This window comes from Rhinoderma darwinii, chromosome 8 (assembly GCF_050947455.1).
Source record: "Rhinoderma darwinii isolate aRhiDar2 chromosome 8, aRhiDar2.hap1, whole genome shotgun sequence".
In the NCBI taxonomy this organism is placed as follows: domain Eukaryota; kingdom Metazoa; phylum Chordata; class Amphibia; order Anura; family Rhinodermatidae; genus Rhinoderma; species Rhinoderma darwinii.
The window spans coordinates 45977306-45993646 of record NC_134694.1 but is presented as its reverse complement, the minus strand read 5'-3'; the positions used below and the strand labels follow the sequence as shown (position 1 = coordinate 45993646).

Sequence of the window (16341 nt, the reverse complement as noted above, 5' to 3'; positions counted from 1 at the left end):
AACCCACCTTCGGGTTAAGGACTGAAAATTTCCTGGTTCAGGGACCATTCTCCGGGGGTCTACTTTTTCCCGACTTAGGAAGTCTGCCGATAGGTTAACTGAGCCTTTTAGGTAGACCGCAGAGACAGATAGGACATTTTCTTTGCCCAACTGAAAATTTGTACAGAGAGGGAATCTGAATTCTTGAATTCAAGGAGTCCTGTTTTCGATCCCACTGGGACAGGATCAGATTCTGTAAGGGTCTGGAGTGAAATTGACTCCATGGAATGGATTGGATTGGATGCAAGATGTCAGGAATCCCAACATCCCCAAACCTTCCCTTATGGAACAGGTAATTTTTCCCCAAAATGACCTCACTTCGGTCAGTAGAAGTATTTGTTTCTCCCTTGTGAGGAAGGAATGTTGAAGGGAGGAGTCCAACAGCACTCCTATGAAGATCTTCAGTTTTTGGGGAGGAAGACTGGACTTCTCGAAGTTGATTTTGCATCCCAATTCCTGTAGTAGGGAAAGAACCTGTACCCGATGGCGGTATAGGATAGACGGAATATCTGCTCTCAGCAGGAAATCATCTAGATATGGGATAATCACTATGCTTTGACTTCTTAAGAATGCCATAATCTCTGGCATCATTTTTGTAAAAATTCTGGGGGCGGAGGAAATGCCGAAGGGCAGACAAATTGGAAGTTGAGAACGGAAGGACCGTTCTGAATCGCAAATCTGAGGAATCTCTGGTAAACGGGATGGATAGGGACGTGATAGTACGTATCCTTTAAATCTATCATACACATTGATGCTACTTTCCTTATTAGAGGAATAGTCTATCTGATAGACTCAATTTTGAACTTGCTATATTTCACCCATTTGTTCAGTAATTTCAGGTTGATTATTGTCCTGTAAGAACCGTTTGGTTGCTTGAAAAAGAAGATTTTTGAAAAGTCACCCTTGAATCTTACGTTGTGGGGTACTGGAGCAATCCCTTTTAACTGTAGCAGTTTCTGGATGTCCAGGAGGAGGATTTGATGAAGATCTCTTGATCGGTACTCAGTTAATAGAAATTTCTCTGGAGGAATGGAGGAGAATTCTATTTTGTACCCTTCTTCTATAATTTGTAGAACCCAAGGTTTCTGGGTTATTCTGGTTTACTTGGAATAAAAATGTAGGAGTCTTCCTTCTACACTCCTGGCGTCATTGCTTTGAGGGCTGAAATTAGTTATTGGGGTTGAGGAGATATCCTCGACTCCTTCCCCCCTTGGGGTAACTCCAGCTTCCCTCTATTGGCTAAACTTACGGAGCTGAGGGGGTTTTTTAGGTTTTCCTTTTGGAAATCCCGTCTTCCTATCAGTTGCGCTTTCCAGCATGTTATCCAGGAGAGGGCCAAACATCAGAGATCCTGTAAACGGGATGGAACAGTTTGTTTTTAGACTGTGTCTCCTGACCACATCTTGAGCCACAGTGCTCTTCTAGCAGCATTTGAGAGAGCCCCATTCCTGGCAGGAAATCTAATGGATTCGGCTGATGAGTCTACCAAGAATCAGGTTGCCATTTTTAGTAAGGGTAGAGATTCTAATATATCTTCTCTTGATGTTTTCATCATTAAATGGGTCTCCAGTTGGTTTAACCAAATAAACATTGATCTTGCTACAGATGTGGTTGTGATATTTGTAGAGATTAAAGCGGATGAAGATTCCCAAGCTGTTTTCAGAAGTCAGTCTGCCTTCTGGTCCATGGTGTACTTTAACTGAGAAGACTCTTCGAAGGGGATTGCGTTTTTTTTTAGCAACCCTAGTCACTGGAACATCAACTTTTGGGGTGTCATCCCAAGGTTTCGTGTCTTCTGGATCAAAGAGAAGTCGGTTTTTAAATTCTCTTGAAATGAAGAATCTTTTTTCGGAGTGCTCCCATTCCATCGTCACCATTTTCTTGGCATTCTCATTTATCGGAAAAATCTTTGTTTTCCTCTCCGTCAGGCCCCCAAACAATCCTCCCGTATTGCTTGGATTAAAGTATCGGACATCTCAGAAGAAGAATTTTTTTCTTCTGTGCAGATGAGGTTGAATGTAAGAGTTCCTCTCCTTCTAATTAATCCTCCGATAAGTAATAACACTCCTGCTCAGAGTCAGTCCCCAGAGATGGCGGGCACCATTTTTGTTCCACTTCAGTCTGTGGACTTTTTGCCTGGGAGTGTGACGGAGTTTCTTGAGGAGGGGCGAGGGAGGCTACTGACTGACTCACTTCCTCGCGAATCATAGCCCTAAGTTCAGACATAAACGTAAGCTGTTCCTTTTTTAGCAGTTTTGCAATACAGTCTTGACACAACGGTCTCTTATGTGACACTAGCAGTTTTTTCCCACAAGTCGCACATTTTTTAACCTTCTTTTTAGGGTCAGTTTGTCTATGAGAGGAATCTTTATCCTAGAGAAAACAAAGGCAGGTAAAGTAAGGTTTACTTACATACGGAATCGTAACCCTTACCCCAAGGGTGAGACTGACATGACCCTGGGACATATATGGAATTCTGTGAGAACGAGGTAGTTCCATCACCGCAACAAGCAACAGGCAAATGCAATATCCAATTTAACAAGATATGTGCTTTAAGGCTGTATATATAATTCCACATTAGAGGTATTAGCTCTAACTACATACCTGTGCAGGTCCCTTTAAATGCGGGCGTTTTGAATTTCCCGCCTTCCAAGATGGCCGCGGACCGGAAGTGACCCGGCATAATTTCCGGTCGCGGCTACTCCATGAGCTCACGAGGATATCACCGGCGCTAGCAACCTTATGGAGCTCCCGGTCCTCTAATGGTCTAGCATCCCCGGCCGAAGCCTGGCTTGGGAATCCCGAACCCTGCACACTACGGGAACCCCGTCTAGGATTCCTAAGGTAGGTGCTTTGGTTGGGAAGCTAAGGGACCTCTCGTTAGAGAGGTAATTAGCCTAGGCACATCAGGCGAATAGAAGGGAGAGTGCACGGACTCCCCGATCTCGCCCCCTGCCCGAGTCAGGAGAGAGAGAAGAACACTGGCAAGTGGGTGGTGGGATGGGCCTTTTAACCTCTGTCTTTCTGTCCCTATAGAGGTCAATAGGGCAACCGCCTGTGGTGCGGTCATGAGGGATGTACTGGAAAAACTGACGACAACTAACGAAAACCGATCCCAGCTGATGGTTTTGTATTGAAAATTGTGAAAAAGCCTGTTGGCAACTGATATATTTTTACATCAGTTGTAATCACTGGAGACAAAAGACAGAAAACGGATGCTGATGCAACTGATGTATGTGAACGCACCCCAACACTTTATTTTTTATAACACTATTCTCCTGGCAGTGATTCTCTCTTCTCCTCATACGTAAACACGGTGTGAGGAGAGGAAAAGAGGCAGGATACTTGCAGCCAGAAGTTTTCAAAACAAATACAGATGGGATAGGTTCTCACAGCGATCACATAATCAGGCACCACACAGATTGGTCTCTGATCTCTGCCCAGTGCTGTTGACAATAGCCGGGACACAGGGCTGTGCGCACAGGATTAGGCGTGCACACTTTCTGAAGTGCCGCTGTAATAATGCTATAAGGAGGACTTCAGAGAGACTCTAACCTCTGGCTGTAAAAACACAGTAAGGGCCTGTTCACATCAGGGTGAGGTTCCGTTGCTGGTTCCGTCAGACCCCTAGAATTGGGCAAGTTAAAATCTCCCTGATATCCCCACCACCATGGCAATTTGTTGGTGGGCAGTTTACTGGTTCCTGACTGCTTAGGGTGTTTTCACATCAGCATTAGGTTTCGTTGATGGGTTCTGTCCGACCTTTCTGTCAGGGGAACCCATCAACGGAAAGGCAAACGGAAACCACAGCTTTGCGTTAGAATTACTGTTGATTTCAATGGCAAAGTGTCCATTGCTAATGGTTTCCATTTGTCTCCTTTTCGTCTACTGCGCTATTGATTCCGTCAAAAAAACTGAAACCTTACGGACCAGAGACAGATTGATGGGTTCCCCTGACAGAAATGTTGGACGGAGCCCATCAACGGAACCGAACGCTGATGTGAACGCACCCTAAGCAGTCAGGAACCAGTAAACTGCCCACCAACAAACTGCCATGGTGTTGGGGATATCAGGGAGATTTTAACTTGCCCAATTCTATGTTCCCTGACAGATAATCTCATAGTAACTAAAACAGTTTTTTTTTTTACTGGGCATCCCTTCCCAATTTGTCTTGGCCGCTTCTCCAGTCTACCTACCAATCATCTGGAGGTTCAGCCTACAGGATGGTTGTGGGCGTCTAAAAGAAGGACAATCCCATGGTGGGAGGAGGCAGGGCTTTAAGAGAGGTTTGTACTGGACTCCTAGTCAAGAAATGCATAGAGACTATGCATAGACTTGGGGGCAATAATTAGTGGTCAAGGTGGAGCACATGACCAGTTCACTTTTGACAGCTTTGTCCCTATGCACTATGTCATAGTCATAAAGTGGTCAATCAGCAAAGGCAGGAGCGGCAGATTTTGTTTACACTGACTAAAATCACATAAGATTCATACAAATGACAGAGCGCTGAAAGCAGAATGTCTGTCACTACTTTATGCTGCCCTTAGAGAGGCCAGTGTAAGGCTGCAGACATGCTCCCTTTAAATAAATTCCTCAATATTGCTGTACAGCTCTAATTCATTGTTGCTTACCTGGTCAAATAGTTGTTTTCCGGTGGTGTTCGGCTGGATGGCAAACTCCAGCTCTGCATCCATTGTGGTCACACGTACGCTGATCTAACAAGAAAATGTTGTCATGATTAGCTAATGTAATACGTAAATACTTCACAATATTCACTATTTCTAGGATAGGTTCTAGTGAAGAGTACTGAGCTTTAGGTACTCATCTACTAAATCATGAATATTTATATTTTATATCTCCTAACGGAACAAGTTCCTGCACATGAAAACAAAAATGATTTGTCACGGCAGACTGGCAGTCATCTTCCACTGTGGAATGCAGTGATGTGACTATACTGGTGGCCTCAACCAATACATGCCCCTGCTTCAGGAGAGTGAAGATCCAGCAATGGAGGCCACTGAATGCTGCAGGCTGGGTTGCCGATGGGGGATTAATGGACTACGACATCTAAGGGGTTAAACAGTCAGGATCAGAGTACACCATAGCTTATACCACAGCACAGTAATAAGGCAAAACTATGGCATAAGGCCCCTTAATGAGAGTTGAAAAAAGCCATATTGACAGTCATTAAGGCGTTTAACCACCTAAACCAACAATGAAACCCGGCATGATTTGAACTGGTTTACGGTAGACACATCTCATTAAAACTTTTGCCACAGAGCACATGTGGAAGCAATACCTAAAGAAATAGACAAAGTAAACTGCCAGTCTCTTTCGTGTAATCAGTTGTGACCTCTGTGAAATTTGCACAGTTGGAATATTCTCATTTCGCCACAGCTCCTTAGATTATAGGCAGCTTTAATTAAAGGAAAAAAAAAAAAAAGTAAGCAGGTATATTTACCAATATCGTCATGCCTTGAGTTGTTTTTGAGCAATGTCAATGACATTATCTTCAATAAAATGTCTAATATGTTTCCTGTAAAACAACAATGAGCTCTGAACTAGGGGGAATAGTCTGAGAAATTACTACATTGCCTTATACTTCCATTTATTTCTTTATTAATTACCGATCAGTTCAGATGTGGCAGGTTTTTCTGCCGCAAACTTGAATCGCATGTTTGTGGCAGATTTTAGAGTGGATTTCCCCCGATGTATTGAAAAAGAGTGAATTCGGCTAAAAATTTACATACTGTGGATTTGAAAATTTAATTCCACGAAAAATTCTGCTACGTATCGATATTATTTTAAAAAACCCATCTACATGTGTTGTACAAGTAAGGTGTCACAGATTTTCGATGCAGAATCCAGACCGAAAATCTACAATGCCTGAATTCACCATTACATGTTCATCCATGTATGATTTGTGATAAGAACGAGTAGATATTGGTTTGTACTTGAATATATTAATTATAGGGGGCAGCAGATTAAGTATTCAGAAAAGTACGAGTTCTAGTCCTGATTATTTTTCTAAATGTTTTTATTGAATTTGTTAAGTGTGGTTTTCAGATATATGTCTATAATTTTCCTAGGCAATAGAGGTTGATTTGATTCATATTTGAATGGATAGAGAGTGTTGGTATATGTCATACAGCCCTATAAAGCATTTTTAAAGAAAGTCAAACAATACCATTTAAAATGTCAGTCTTCAGTAGAACAAAAAAAATAATAGTTCTTTAATTAAAGCCTTTTTTTTTTCTTTGCTCTTACTTTTTCTGTAAGTTTCTTCTCCTTTCGTGACTATTTTCTTAAAGAGTTATTCCTAGCAAAGGCAGTTATGGCACATCCACAAGATATGCCCTAAATAGGACTCTAGGACTGCACTCATATCAAGATCCAAACTCCTGTTCAGTGAGGCAGCAGATAAATGGAGGATAGGTTGCTGCATATGTGCAAGACTCTCGCCATTCTTTACTATGGGAGTTATATAAACAGCTAAGCTGCTTGATAAATATACAGATATTAGGGCTGAATGGCTATGTTCAACTAGGACATCTCTTTTTACACATTAGGCGGTTTTCCACTGCTATTTTCCCCTACTGACAATATGGGGTAAAGCGCAAGTCTAAGGCTCTATCCAAATGAGAGGGCCCGAGTGTCGGCCAATAAAAACGGCCGTTTTGCATCCGTTCCGTGTTTCCATTTTTTACGGCTGATTGTAACCTGTTTTGCACATCAGTTTTTCACCGTTTGTTTTAAAAACGGATGAATTTCATTTGTCAATTTTTTTTGTCCCAACCCACTAAAAACAGCCACAGGAAGGAAACATGATCGCCCAGTCTCCATTTTCTCTTGATTTCAGAGTATAGAGAGCTTTATCTGATCCCTCAGCTTCTTTGCATTGGTTTCTGCTATTTTTCTCTGCTATTTTTTACTTGCTACCATGTCCTCACAACCATTGAACAATGTACTGTAGCTTTGGCTAATTTCTCAGCAATTCAGACAGCAATCCCAGATGTTAATGCCCTCTGTACATAGTGCCACAGAGCCCCCGTGTAGGTAGTGCCACACAGCCCCCTTGTAGGTAGTTTTGACATAGGAATCCGATTGCGGTAATAAGAGCACAATCCCCTCCTCCACCTGCAGCCAGGAGTCTGGTGGAAGCCTGGTACAGCTATGAGCAAGTACATTCCTGAGGCCTCTTTAACTTGGAGTCACTCATTTCTTTGCACACCACTTAGCAGCCGTGCCAAACACCAGTTAACTCTTAAGTATATACATTTACAAAATGCTATTAATTTCTTAAGAATACAGGGAATCTGTCTTCCATGACAACACTAAAATTTAATTTCACGAAAAATAAATAACTACTGTATTGTTGTCACTCAGATTTCTGCAGCAATTTTACATCACATGAATCTTAATTTATTCAAACTTGCTCCCTCTCCCCTAAGGTTGGCCCATATGAGAAATTTTAGAGCAGTTGAAATCAGATTTCGCTTACTTTATCCCATTGTCAGCTTTGCTGTATAGCCTGGGACAAGATCGGAAGAATAATCTCATTATCGTTAGAGTATATATGAGTTAAGGGGCATTCCCATCTAAGATATTATGGAATATCCCAAGGGTATGTTATAAATGTCTAACAGATGCAGGTTCTAACTGTATCAGACATTTATGGCATATTTTGTGGATATGCCATAAATGTCTTAGCTTTAGTCTGTTCTGAGCTTGGTGAATTAAGTGGCTTGTGATATAAGTGGAGTTATAAAACCGGATTGTGTTGCTGTGTTCTGTGTGAGATAACTGAATTGAGTGCTTGGAAATAGAAACTTGCAAAAACTGACAATTTAAAAACCTTTTTTTCTTTGCAGCTTCCTTCCTGCTGAGCAGCTGACTAGGGGGGAGAGGTTAATTGCACTCAGGTGATATAAATTAGCCTGCAGAACTCCGTCTGAGCTAGCTCTGTTCTGAGCTTGGTGAAGTGGTGTTATAAAACCGGAGTTAAAAAGAGTAAAAGCCCTTGTAAGTACTCTCTACTTTAACTTTTTCAACTGTTCACTGTTTTTTTGTAACTGGGATAATGGACAGCAAGATTGGATTGGAGGTTTACTTCAGTGCACAGTTTGCCATATGTATGCACGACTGGAGCTGGAGTTCCAGGGTGCATACCTCTGTAGCAGATGTGAGCATGTTGGTCAACTGGAAGCTCACATTAGAGATCTGGAGGAGCAGAATGCAACACTGAGGACGATAGACAATCTTGAAAAGAGCATGCTGGAGGGTGAAGACATGGGTCAGCAGGATCAGGCAAGTAGCTGGTTTAATGTAGTTAGGGGCAGTAGAAAGGGGTCCAAGAAAAGGAAGGCCAATCCGGTTTCTGATATTCCAAGCAAAATTGCCAAGTTGGGTGATGATGCAAGGGTGTCGGTCTCAGAAATGGCAGCCTTAGTGGATACTGATCTCCCTAACAGCCAGGAGAACAGCCAAACTAGTAGTTGGCGGGATGGTAATGCAGGTAAGGCAAGACAATTGATAGTTGTAGGGGATTCTATAATCAGGAAGACGGATAGAATAATTTGTCACCAAGACTGCCTCAACCGAATGGTTTGCGGTCTCCCTGGTGCCAGGGTTCGGCATGTGGTGGAACGGGTGGACAAATTGCTGGAAGGGGATGGTGATGATGCAGCTGTCGTGGTCCATGTGGGTACCAACGACAGAATAAATGGTAGGTGGAGGAGCCTTAAGAATAATTTTAAAGAACTAGGCTACAAGCTGAAGGGAAGGACCTCCAAGGTAGTATTCTCAGGAATACTGCATGTGCCATGCGCCTCACAGGAAAGATAGCGGGAGCTCAGGGAGTTAAATGCATGGCTTAAATCTTGGTGTAGAGGAGAAGGCTTTGGGTTCCTAGAGCACTGGGCTGACTTTTCATTGGGGTAGAAACTGTATTCTGCAGATGATTTGCACCTAAATGGAAGGGGTCCACTGTGCTGGGGGAGAGAATTCTAGTTGGGGGGGCGGAGTGTTTAAACTAGGGCTGTGGAGGGAGGTCAATGTAGAAAATAAAGGGGTAGTTAGGTTAGAGAGTGGTCAGACTATATTGGTGGGGGGGGAGAAACAGAATGTAGGGAGAGAACTAGGCAATAAGATAAGGAGATCCTTTCGTTACAAAACAGCAAAGAAAATAAAAATGCCCAAATAATGTAAAATAATCACATTTCTGATAATGAAAGTGAAACATTTAAAGGCAAGTTAAAGTGTATGTTCACAAATGCCAGAAGTCTAGCAAGCAAAATGGGGAAGCTGGAGGCAATGGTACTGGAAGAAAATATAGATATAGTTGGTGTTGCTGAATCATGGCTAGACTCTTCACATGACTGGGCTGTAAATCTACAGGGTTTTACACTGTTTCGGAAAGACAGGACAAATAGCAAAGGTGGTGGTGTATGTCTGTATGTGAGAAGTGATATGAAGGCGAGTGTGAAAGAGACAATAGTGGGTGAAGATTGTGACGAGGTTGAAACCTTGTGGGTGGAATTACAAAGGGAGGTAAATACTGAAAAAAATAGTTTTGGTGTAATCTATAGACCCCCCCCCCAATATAACTGAGGAGATGGAAATTCAGCTATATAAAACAGATGGAGCGGGCTGCACAGGCGGGTACAGTAGTGATAATGGGAGACTTTAATTACCGGGATATTAATTGGTGTCATGGTTCGGCTTCAACTGCAAAGGGGAGACATTTCCTCAACCTGTTGCAGGAAAATTTTATGGGCCAGTTTGTGGAAGACCCGACTAGAGGTGAAGCTCTGTTGGATCTTGTTATTTCTAATAATGCAGAGCTTGCTGGGAACGTCAAGGTTTGTGAAAACCTCAGTAACCGTGATCATAATATAGGTATATTTTACATATACTATAAAAAACAAAAAGGCTGGGAGGGCAAAAACACTTAATTTTAATAAGGCCAAATTTCCCCAGGTTGAGTACCGCAATTCAGGACTGGGAAGAACTAATGTCAAATAATAGTACAAATGATAAATGGGAGATTTTCAAATCTACTTTGGGTAATTATAGTGCAAAATGAATTCCTATAGGTAACAAGTATAAACGACCAAAATTAAAAGGGCAATATATGACAAAAAAGGCCATTTGAAAAATACAAATCTGAGGGTACAGCTGTAGCCCTTGTAAATTATACAGAGCTTCATCAAATTTTTAAAAAGGTAATAAAATCAGCAAAAATACTTAATGAAAGGCAGGTGGCCAAGGATAGTAAAACAAATTCCCAAAAATTCTTCAAGTATATAAATGCAAAAAAGCCAAGGTCTGAACATGTAGGACCCCTAGATTGCGGTAATGGGGAGTTGGAATCAAGAGAAGGCAGAGTTAGTAAATGGGTTCTTTAGCGCTGTATATACAACAGAAGAAAGAGCAGCTGATGTAGCCGGTGCCAGTGCTGTTAATATATCAGTTGATATATTGAATTGGATTAATGTAGAGATGGTCCAAGCTAAATGAAACAAAATAAATGTACACAAGGACCTGGGACCAGATGGGTTACACCCTAGAGTTCTTAATCCCTTCGCGCACAGCGACGTAATATTTAATCGCTCTAACCAATACCTTCGCGCTCATTGACGGAATATTACGTTGCGGGAGTAATGGCCATTTCGGCCGTCCTCCCGACACATACAGGAGCTGTGACAGCTGCTGTCTCGTACAGCAGCTGCCGCAGCTCCTACATCGGTGACTGATCGCTGTGTCCCCGCTGATTAACCCCTTAAAAGCCGTGTTCAATAGTGATCACGGCGTTTTAGGGGTTAAGCCACAATCGCCAGCCTGCTACACGATAGTGTAGCTGGTGATGGGGACTATGGCAACCGGACACCAAACAATGGCGTCCGGCTATGCCATCGACGGAAGCCTAGTGGGTCCTGACGAAGTCCCAAGACCCACTATGCTTGCTGTTAGTGAGTAGCTGACAGCTCTAATACACTGCACTACGCATGTAGTGCAGTGTATTAGAATAGCGATCAGGGCCTCCTGCCCTCAAGTTCTCTAGTGGGACAAAGTAATAAAGTAAAAAAAAAAGTCAAAAAAAGGTGTAAAGATAAGTTTTAAAAGTAATAAAAGTAAAAATCCCCCCTTTTCCCTTATCAGTCCTTTATTATTAATAAAAATATATAAACAAACAAATAAACTATACATAATTGGTATTGCTGCATCCGTAACGGCCTGAACTACAAAATTATTTTACGTCGTAAAAGAAAATAATAATAAACTGTACCAGAATCACAATTGTTTGGTCACTTCACCTCGCAAAAAATGGAATAAAAAGAGATCCAAAAGTCGTATGTACCTAAAAATGGTGCTGATCGAAACTACAGTTCGTTACGCAAAAAAAAAGTCCTTGCACGGCTTTCTTGAAGGAAAAATAAAAAAGTTCTGGCTCTTAGAATAAGGTAACACAAAATGTAAATGATTTTTACAAAAAGTATTTTATTGTGCAAACGCCTTAAGACATAAAAAAACGATAAACATCTGGTATCGCCGTAATCGTGTCACCGTGCAGAATAAAGTGAATATGTCATTTATAGCGCACGGTGAGCGCTGTAAAAAAAAATAGAATAAAAAAACAATAGTAGAATTGCAGTTTTTTTAGTCACCACGCTACTTAAAAATAGAATAAAAACTGATCAAAAAGTCACATGCACCCCATGCAAACTGCATTGAATTCCTCAAGGGGTCTAGTTTCCAAAATGGGGTCACTTTTGGGGGTTTTCCACTGTTTTGGCACCACAAGACCTTTTCAAACCGGACATGGTGCCTAATAAAAAGGAGGGCTCAAAATCCATTAGGTGCTCCTTTGCTTCGGAGGCCGGTGCTTTAGTCCATAACTGCACTAGTGCCACATGTGGGATATTTCTCAAAACGGCAGAATCTGGGCAATAAGTATTGAGTTGCGTTTCTCTGATAAAACCTTTTGTGTTATAAAAAAAATGGTATAAAAAGGATTTTCTGACAAAAAAAAATAAATGTAAATTTCACCTCTACTTCGCTCTAAACTCCCGTTAAACACCTAAAGGGTTCATCAACTTTCTAAATGCTGTTGTGAATACTTTGAGGGGTCTAGTTTCTAAAATGGGGTGTTTCATAGGGGTTTCTAATACATAAGCAACTTCAGAACTGAACTGGAACCAAAAAAAAATAAAAAATTAGGCAATACTTTGCTTCTAACATTATACAGTGCCCACCCGGAGATGACCCCAGTTTTGACCGTTTGTATAAACGGAGACCCCTATTAGACCGTTTCAGTGCCCGGTTTTCTATTGACGAGTCCTTGGTAGATTTTAAAGGGAGCGTTTAATTCCGCAAGTACCGGGTAAGAAGGCAAGGTATGGTGTGAAGATGTATAAGCTGTGCGAGAGTGCATCAGGGTATACCTCCAAATTTAGGATATATAAACGGAAGGACACCAGTATTCAACCCCCATAATGCCCCCCCCCCCCTTACTGGGAGTTAATGCAAAAATTGTGTGGCATTTGGTGCACCCACTGCTGGACCAGGGTTACCACCTCTACCTGGATAATTTTTATACCAGCGTCCCACTCTTCAACTGCCTCGCTTCCAGTCCTGCGGCATGCGGCACTGCTAGAAGAAATCTGAGAGGCCTCCCGAAAACTCTGCTTGGGCAAACAAGAAGGGGTGAGCGCAGGGCACATTCTAGCAGCAACATATTGTGTGTCAATTACAAGACAAGAGAGATGCCACACCAGTACCCATGCACCAGGACGAGGTACCAGTACAGAGACCCCCCAAACCAGATTGCATCCTGGACTACAATAGGTACATGGGAGGTGTGGACTTGTCAGATCAAGTCCTGAAGCCCTACAGCGCCATGCGGTGTGGTATAAGAAGCTGGCCATGCACATCATACAGATGGCATTGTACAACGCGTACGTGCTACGTCGATCTGCAGGCCAGACGGGAACTTTCCTGGAATTTCAAGAGGTGGTTATCAAGAAACTAATTTTTAGGGACCAAGAAGGGGGGGCACCCAGTACTTCTGGAAGCGAGGCCACACGCATCGTGCCAGTGCAACATTTTCCAGGAGACGTTCCCCAAACTGGCAAGAAGGGAAAAAGTCAAAAGAGGTGCAAAGTCTGCTATAAGAGGGGGATAAGGGATGACACAATATATCAATGTGATGTGTGTCCCGAAAAACCAGAGCTCAGTATGAAAGAGTGTTTTAAAATTTATCATACTTCCCTTGGTTTATAATTTACGCCAATTTTACTTATCTTGATGTACTCCGCACAGCTTATCCCCCCTCATCTTTCCCTTCTGAGCCCTGCCGTGTGCCCAGGCAGCTGTTAACAGCCACATTGAGGGTATTGCCGTACCCGTGAGAACCAGCATTACAGTTTATGGGGTGTATGTCTTAGGGTATGTTCACACGGCCAAATTTCAGACGTATACGAGGCGTATTATGCCTCGTTTTAAGTCTGAAAATAGGGCTGCAATACGTCGGCAAACATCTGCCCATTCATTTGAATGGGTTTGCCGACGTACTGTGCAGACGACCTGTTATTTACGCGTCGTCGTTTGACAGCTGTCAAACGACGACGCGTAAATTCACTGCCTCGGCAAAGAAGTGCAGGGCACTTCTTTGCCACGTAATTTGAGCCGTTCTTCATTGAAATCAATGAAGCACGGCTCAAGGTTTACGAGCGTCTCAGACGCCTCGTAAATTACGAGGAGGAGCTTTTACGTGTGAAACTAGGCAGCTGTTAACAGTCTGTCTTTTCACACGTAACTGCCTCTCAGCGTGTGAACATACCCTTAGGTCAAAATGCTCACTACACCTTTAGATGAATGCCTTAAGGATGTCATTTTTAAAACGGGGTCACTTCTTGCTGGTTTTAACTGTACTGGTACCTCAGGGGCTTCTGCATACATGACTTCGCACCAGAAAATCCCCAGTAGGCCAAATGGTGGTCCTTTCATTCTGAGCCCTCCCATGGGCCCAAACGGCAGTTTATCACCACAAATGGGCTGTTGCGGCACTCAGGACAAATTGCGCAACAGAATGGGGTATTTTATTTCTTGTGAAAATAAGAAATTTTCAGACAAAACGACATATTATTGGAAAAAATTTATTTTGTTTTAATTCCCAGCCCAATGCAAATAAGTTCTGTGAAAAATCTATGGGGTCAAAATGTTCACAACACCCATGAATGAATTCCTTGAGGGGTGTAGTTTCCAAAATGGGGTCACTTCTGGTGGGTTTCCATTGCTTTGATAAATCTGGGGCTCTGCAAATGAGACATGGCACCCGAAAACCAATCCAGCAAAATCTGGACTCCAAAGAACAAATAGCGCTCCTTTCCTTCTGAGCCCTCCCATGGGCCCAAACGGCAGTTTATCACCACAAATGGGGTATTGCTGCACTAAGGACAAATTGGGCAACAAAATAGGGTATTTTGTTCCCTGTAAAAAGAAGAAATTTTTATCACAAATGACATCTTATTGGAAAAAATGTTTTTTTTTTAATTTCACAGCCCAATTCAAATAGGTGCTGTGAAAAAACTGTGCTGTCAAAATGGTAACAACAACCATAAATGTATTCCTTGAGGGGTGCAGTTTCTAAAATGGGGTCACTATTGGGGGATTTCTACTGTTTTGGCACCTCAACACCTCTTCAAACCTGGCATGCTGCCTAAAATATATTCTAATAAAAAAAGAGGCCTCAAAATGTACTAGGTGCTCCTTTGCTTCTATGGCTTATGTTTTAGTCCACTTACACACTAGAGCCACATGTGGGACATTTCTAAAAACTTCAGAATCTGGACAATACATATTTAGTAGTATTTCTCTGGTAAAACCTTGTGTGTTACAGAAACAAAATTGAATGCAATTGAAATTCAGCAAGAAAAATGAAATTTGCAAATTCCACCTCCACTTTGCTATAATTCTTGTGAAATGCCTGACGGGTTAAAAAAAAACTTTCTAAATGCTGTTTTGAATACTTTGAGGGGTCTAGTTTTTAAAATGGGGTGTTTTATGGGGGTTTCTAATACATAGGCCCCTCAAAGCCACTTCGGAACTGAACAAGTACCTTAAAAAAAAGGCTTTTGAAATTTTCTTAAAAATATCAGAAATTGCTGTTTATGTTCTAAGCCTTGTAACGTCCAAGAAAAATAAAAGACTGTTTAAAAAACGATGCCAATCTAAAGTAGACATATGGGAAATGTGAACTAGTAACTATTTTGGGGGGTATAACTGTCCGTTTTACAAGCAGATGCATTTAAATTCTGAAAAATGCTATTTTTTTTCAAAATGTTCTCTAAATTTTGCAATTTTTCAACAATAAACACTGAATATATCGACCAAATTTTACCACGAACATGAAGCCCAATGTGTCACGAGAAAACATTCTCAGAATCACTTGGATAGCTATAAGCATTCCGACGTTATTACCACATAAAGTGAAATATGTCAGATTTGAAAAATGGGCTCTGAGCCTTAAAGAGGCTCTGTCACCAGATTTTGCAGCCCCTATCTGCTATTGCAGCAGATCGGCGCTGCAATGTAGATTACAGTAACGTTTTTATTTTTAAAAAACTAGCATTTTTGGCCAAGTTATGACCATTTTCGTATTTATGCAAATGAAGCTCGCAAAAGTACAACTGGGCGTGTTGAAAAGTAAAAGTACAACTGGCCGTGTATTATGTGCGTACATCGGGGCGTGTTTACTTCTTTTACTAGCTGGGCGTTCTGATGAGAAGTATCATCCACTTCTCTTCAGAACGCCCAGCTTCTGGCAGTGCAGATCTGTGACGTCACTCACAGGTCCTGCATCGTGTCGGCACCACAGGCTACAGTTGATTCTGCAGCAGCATCAGCGCTTGCAGGTAAGTAGCTACATCGACTTACCTGCAAACACCGATGCTGCTGCAGAATCATCTGTAGCCTCTGGTGCCGACACAATGCAGGACCTGTGAGTGACGTCACAGATCTGCACTGCCAGAAGCTGGGCGTTCTGAAGAGAAGTGGATGATACTTCTCATCAGAACGCCCAGCTAGTAAAAGAAGTAAACACGCCCCGATGTACGCACATAATACACGCCCAGTTGTACTTTTACTTTTCAACACGCCCAGTTGTACTTTTGCGAGCTTCATTTGCATAAATACGAAAATGGTCATAACTTGGCCAAAAATGCTCGTTTTTTAAAAATAAAAACGTTACTGTAATCTACATTGCAGCGCCGATCTGCTGCAATAGCAGATAGGGGCTGCAAA

General features: G+C 42.0%; 1 protein-coding gene across 2 annotated transcripts in view; it reads right to left on the bottom strand.

Annotated features, from left to right (window-relative positions):
• Positions 1-16341, bottom strand: part of MSN (moesin) — a 349029-nt gene that overhangs the window by 180720 nt on the left and 151968 nt on the right. Inside the window, exons 2-3 of one of the 2 annotated variants that reach the window (XM_075835638.1) lie at positions 5501-5575; positions 4671-4754 (exon numbers count right to left, since the gene is read on the bottom strand). In XM_075835638.1, coding sequence (XP_075691753.1) covers positions 4671-4754; positions 5501-5512 — 96 coding nt within the window. In that variant the 5' untranslated portion in view covers positions 5513-5575. The remainder of the gene's footprint in view (positions 1-4670; positions 4755-5500; positions 5576-16341) is intronic. The other variant, XM_075835637.1, reaches the window with a different exon arrangement.